This window comes from Protobothrops mucrosquamatus, unplaced genomic scaffold, assembly GCF_001527695.2.
Source record: "Protobothrops mucrosquamatus isolate PMUCROS unplaced genomic scaffold, P.Mucros_1.0 scaffold14976, whole genome shotgun sequence".
Taxonomy (NCBI): Eukaryota; Metazoa; Chordata; class Lepidosauria; order Squamata; family Viperidae; genus Protobothrops; species Protobothrops mucrosquamatus.
This window is the reverse complement of record NW_015400745.1, coordinates 1-6,001: the sequence shown is the minus strand read 5'-3', so window position 1 is coordinate 6,001 and position 6,001 is coordinate 1. Positions and strand designations below refer to the sequence as shown.

Here is a 6,001-nt window from a genome sequence, read left to right as displayed (position 1 = left end):
GTTTTCTTCTGCGGAGAGGAGGCTGCTCCATCAATACAGAATCTGCAAGCACATTCAGCGTTGCTTCGACATTGGTTAGCACAGATTGCAGAGGTGTACTATCACCACCTCCGCCTATGCTGTTCAAAGCAGACTCCACATTTTCTGACCAGGCAATCTGAGCTGAAAGGACAACAAGCTGGGCCTAGAGAATTTTTTTAAAAAAATAAAATAAAATTAAGTGTTATCGGATATTTTGGCTTCCTTTCTCTCAAAGCATTTTATCTTATTATAATGCTGAAAACAGAATAAAAAAACAATACCTGATATTTGTCAATCCATGAGATGTAGGTAGCTGGATCAATTGAAGTTGCTTTGCCAAAGATCTCAATTTCTGTTTCAGACTCGGCAAGGAGTTTGGCAAGTGTTACCCTCATTTCTTTTTCCACAAGTGTAAGCCACTCATTGATCTTGGGATGCTCAGTGATTGACACAGGAGTTTTGAATATCACCTGGAAACAGAATTGTTAAGTTTGTTATTGTTTTTAAGAGAAAAAAACGTTTTATGCCACCTGATCCAGAAAACACATTTATACCTCTTCTCCCTCACGTGATGATATTCCCAGAACAACAGAGCTGTCTTCATTGAGGATAATGCTCGACACACCAGCAAACATCTTCTTGAAATGTTTCTGCAGTTTGGCTACATTTTTGCTGTTTCCAATGATTTCAAGCAAATCTTCATCCCCAACAAAATAGAACCTAAAAAATAAAGTTCAGTATTTCAATAAATCCGCACATCAGAACAATGAAGCCATCTGTGATTTTTCTTTGCAAATTGATCAATCAAAGAAAAAGAAAAACTTAAACTGTTGCTTACTGAATTTAGAAGTTATTTACACTTACAGTATGTAGATGGACAATTAATTCTAAACTAAATTGCTTACCGAGGGAAAGAAGCTCTCTCTCTCTCCAGATATTCTCCCAAAGCTTTTTGGATCTTTCCAAGCAAGTCTGCTAATCTTTCCAGGGATCTCTGTACCCCCTGAATATTCAGAACATCCATCACCAAGGGAGATTTTGATACCTTTTTCATGAGAGCCAGAAATTCTGTGCTGATGCTGAAAAGTCAAGAGGAGAGAATGCTGATGCACGAGAGAGATAATATCTTCCACTTTATTTACTTATATTTTTATATTGCTGAATCTGTCAAGGACTCAGAATATTTAACAAATGATCATCATGATATAATATAAATTAAGCCACCTACAGTAAGTAAACTAAAATTAAAATAATTGGATCTAAAAATGCAGGCAGTCTTACCAATAGGGACTGTCAACTCTGTTGCTAAGCAGTGTGGTCATTAAATGTGATGTCAAGTGACTGCACTAACTACCTCGGTTCAGGTTGCGGTCATTAAGTGTGATGTCACATGACCGCAATTTGAAACTTCCTGCAGGCTTCCCCGTTGATTTTGCTTGGTGAAGCCTGCTCTGAAGGTCGCAAATGGTGATCACATGACCCAGAGATACTGCAACCATCATAAATGTAGAGTGGTTGCCAAGTGCCTAAATTGGGATCATGTGAGCTATAAATCTCTATTTTCATCATACGTTCAGTCACTGAATGAGTTTTCGATAAGTGAGGACTACCCGTTGTTACATAAACCTGATTGAACACTAACAACTGATAACTGATTTAAGGAGAGGCTGGTCTATAGAAATTAGCACATAATCAAAAAAACAGGATCCCCTGATATCATAGATGCCAGGAACAACCAGTAGCCTCTTCTGGGATAATTCCACAGAAGTCTTACAGGATTATATAGGATGATGAAAATACAATTCTGCAAATACCTAGGTATCAAGACACTTAGGATTTTATAGCTCAAAGTCAGAATTTTCAACTGCACTCAGAAACGTATTGGTAGCTAAGACAGGTTCTACAATACCAGTGTTATATATATTCCTGTAGTCAACACCAGGAACCATTTTATACCAGTTCCAGTTTCCAAGTGGACTTTACAGGGAACTATGTAGAGATCATTGCAATGGTGATATAATTACTAACGTTGAACTGTTCCCTAAAAATTCCAAAACTAAATACAATATTAACCTTCTCATAATTACATCCAAAATTGGGGTCAAAACATTACCTTTGGAACCTCTGGGTTTCAACTGGCAGCAGATGTTTGATATCAGCACTACCTGTGAAGATGCCTTCCAAGTAAACCCATCGCCTCTGGACATCAATCCAGACATCAAACAGTGCCATAATTCGATTCAGTTTGTCTTCCCAGCTAAGAGCATCTTCTTCAAATACCTAAAATAAATAATAAGCTTCAATTATTGAAATAAATTCACAGTAGGTTGAAACTACTAATTAAGGCATCTATTAATTTATGAGTCACAATAAAACAATTATTCAGTAAAAGTATTGATTGTATTTCCATAAAGACCACAATGTGATATACAATAAAATATAATAAACAAATGTTAAAACTTTTAAAACGTTTATTCAAGCCAGAAATTAGAATGTTAACAGCCAAAATAATTTAATTGTTTTTTAAAATATGCAGTGCTTTTGCTACATTTTTATTAAACAGGCTCTGCAAATGATGGTGTTTCTCAAAAAGGCTTCTTACAAATCTTAAAAACCAGGCAGACTAGTGACACAAGCAGATATTCAGATAGCTGGGCAATAAAACCATCCATGCTGTGAACTGTGATTGGAAACAATTGTCTGTCATTCCTGTGAGTAGCCTAGCTGCCACATTTTACTGCTATTGGGTCCTCCGGATATTCTGCCGATGATCATAATTTATAGATAGTTTTGTATAGAACCTTGCACATTGTGGTTATGCTTGTTAAACTTTTTCAAGAATAAACTGAAGCATGGTTTAACCATATACTATTCAAAAATACTGCAATACAGAAAAGATAAAATAAATGGAGATAGTCATTACCTTGTAGTATGGAGAAAGCTTCATTGCAGATACACTATTGATGTGCTCTTTGACCTTGTTGAAGAGGTCATCCCAACCACGAATCAAACGGCATTTGTTTTGATAGTTAACCAAGTCCAACTCATAGGTATTCCATACTTCACGTATCTTTAAACAAAGGAAGTAACAATGAGATCTAAAGCTTACGGTAGTAAAGACGATGAAACGTCTGTTCAAAATCTTGTTACAAAGTACAATCAATTCGTATTTTTGTTAAAATCACTAGAATATAAATTGGAAAATCTATGAAATGACATAGATATTAAAAATGAATTGCTACCTGTTTCAAGAATTCTTCCAGTGCCATCTCTCCTTGTGCCACAAGTAGCACATCCTTCACAATCAATTCATTCTTCTGCAAGTCAACATCCCAAATCTGCCCCAGAGTTAGTTCAGAAACTACCCAATTGACATGTAGCCTCTTCATCAGTTGTTTCCAGTGACGATCTTTAAGAGCTTCTGACTTTAGCTCAATCACCAACATATTTATCTGGAAGGAAAAAACAAAGTATAAAATTGTTCTTTTAAAATCAACGTACTGCTATATTCAAATAGTTTTCAAAAGCAAACTTACCTTCATGTAACCCTTCAGAAGTCTCTGAACATATTCATAGGATGCATACTGACGTAGCCGAGCAGGAAAATTTTTCAGCTGGTTTAATAAGCCATCTAAACTTTGTCGAAGCTGTCGAAACAAGAACAATTTGGAAAAATTGTAAATCTTGAAGTCTATTGATCTATGAATGTTAATATATGCTTTATTACATACTTATTAACATATTTTAAACTAAAGGAATCCTTTATTTGAGATGCTGACCAGCTGTATACTTATTATGGCTTGTAAATATAAATGATGATATTAATTCACTGTAAAATTTCTTGGCCTTATTCGGTCTTTATTCTAACCCTATTTATATGATTGTTATCTAGTAGTGTCAAACTGATAGAAAGTAGATATACCAAACCAATTTTCCAAATCTACTCTGGAGTCTTGGGGGACTTCTTTGCAAGACTAGGGTACACTAAAGTTGTAGCTCAAAGAGCCTCTAAAATTGCATCTGTTTTTCCCCCCTTAGTTAAAATTAACTCAAAGTCATCCAGTTCCAATCTTTTTGAAAAGAAGTAGCTGATGTCTTATCTAAAATACAAACCAATAAAATAAAGGTGATAATACTCTTGTAATATACTATATATAATAGCAAAATAATGAAAGAAAACTTATCTTAAAAAAATCTAGATACCTGTAATTTATTACATTTCATAAAGCAGCTCTTCACTTTTTTAAACCACTTTTTCCCCTCTGGAAATAGTGTCACTTCTATTTTTTTGTTTTATTTATTTCATTTAACAAATTTACTACAACCATTCAACTACCAAAGAACTCTGGGAAGATGGATGAACATAACCAAACTATAGGAATTCAATTGAAAAGAAACTGTGTCAAGACCCCTAAAAATAACATTATCAACACATCAAACAAAACCACATCCTTCAATGTCCTGGCCCAGCTTCTGCTTGTTTAAACATTATTTTGACATGGGTATGCCACATTTCATCCAATGATCAGAATAGTTTGTACAAACTATTGTACTCTTAAAAATGGAAAATAAAACAATAGGCAATAAACAATGTAGTAAAAGTTAATCCAAGGGTTGTAACACCAAATTGGATGCAATGTTCAAATACCCTTCCCAACTACTATTCATATGAAGTATATATAATGCTATGTTGAAAAAGTCAATTTTGATGGAAGTAAGAGCTTAAAACAAACTAGTATGGAGATATGCAGTATCAGTCATCAATGGGTTATCTCCAGAGGTTCTTAGTTTCTAATATGGTTCAATAATGGAAGCATAGTGATTGAAGTTCAGTGATTCATCCTTGTGGACTCTCAGTGGGCATAACTAAAGTTCCTAGGCCTCTCATTAAGAGATTATCCCATTTGTGCTAATGAGTGTTTTCCCACACATCTGAAAAAAAGAGTTTTAATTTCTACATTGTAAGAGTTAGGGGCATAATATATTACATAGTTAAGAATGAGTGACACCCCCTACCCCCAGTTCTACATTCACATGAATAGCTGAAGTAATACCTTTCTGGGTTGTACAGAAACCCAAGGCTGTTCTTTCATTTGATCAATCTGTTCCCAAACTTTTGAAAGCTCAGACCAGACTCCTTTAAGGTCCTGTAGCTCTTCTAAGGCAACCTGTGATGCAAAAAAGGTAAAAATATGAATACATTAAATATGCATAGATACAGCGATAAAATATGTGATTTCTGGAGAATCACTGTAATTATAGTGGGAGATATGTGTATATGTGTTCCAATTCTTAGAATTCAAACTGTGTTTTTTCTTACTTGGACACGTTCTTCACTGCCACTGAGAAGTCCTGTATCTGTTAGCTCCAGAGCTTCTTTGGCCTTTGCACATTTTTCACGGTCATCTTTTAACCTTCCAAATTTTCCTTCATAGATGGTAAGTGCTTGGAGAGCCTCCTCTGGACGTAGGTTGCCCTTAAGAAAGGAGTTATGAAACTTTAATATAAAGTTTAAAATATGTTATTTTAGAAGTCACTATTACATAATTTGACCCTGGAACTTTCTATCATATTTTAGCTTTATAGCTGCTATAAAACACCCTTAACTAATTTTGAGATATACCTTATGTATTCTGTGGATACTATTAAGTATTGTGGAATTCTACTCAGGGAACCTGGTGTGTGTTTGAAACATGTATATTTCTCAAACAGTAAGAACACCATATTAGGTCTATTGTTTCAATCACTGTGTTCGACCAGAGCACCAAAATTAATTATAGGTTTGTGATATGATCAAGGAGAGTCACCAAAACAATATTAAAGCCATGCAAATATATGGAGTGAAAATAATAAATAGATCTTCAAATGGATGTTCAAGCCAAAAGATAAAATGTACTGGTTGAATTAATGGAAACTTACTGTTACAGGCTTTGTTTTCTCCCAGTCTGTCAATAAGTCCACTGTGCGGGTTTCTACAGCT

The 6,001-nt window shown here is 34.8% G+C and overlaps 1 protein-coding gene across 1 annotated transcript; it reads right to left on the bottom strand.

Annotated features, from left to right (window-relative positions):
- Positions 1–4: 4 nt before the first annotated feature.
- Positions 5–5,497, bottom strand: LOC107301597 (cytoplasmic dynein 1 heavy chain 1-like; the record flags this gene model as incomplete). The annotated part of the gene is made up of 10 exons (XM_015830799.1): positions 5–184; positions 303–491; positions 576–741; positions 927–1,100; positions 2,135–2,301; positions 2,945–3,091; positions 3,264–3,473; positions 3,558–3,668; positions 5,076–5,189; positions 5,342–5,497. Coding segments are annotated over 10 exons (1,614 nt in total), but the record flags the coding sequence as incomplete, so codon positions are not given.
- Positions 5,498–6,001: the final 504 nt, after the last annotated feature.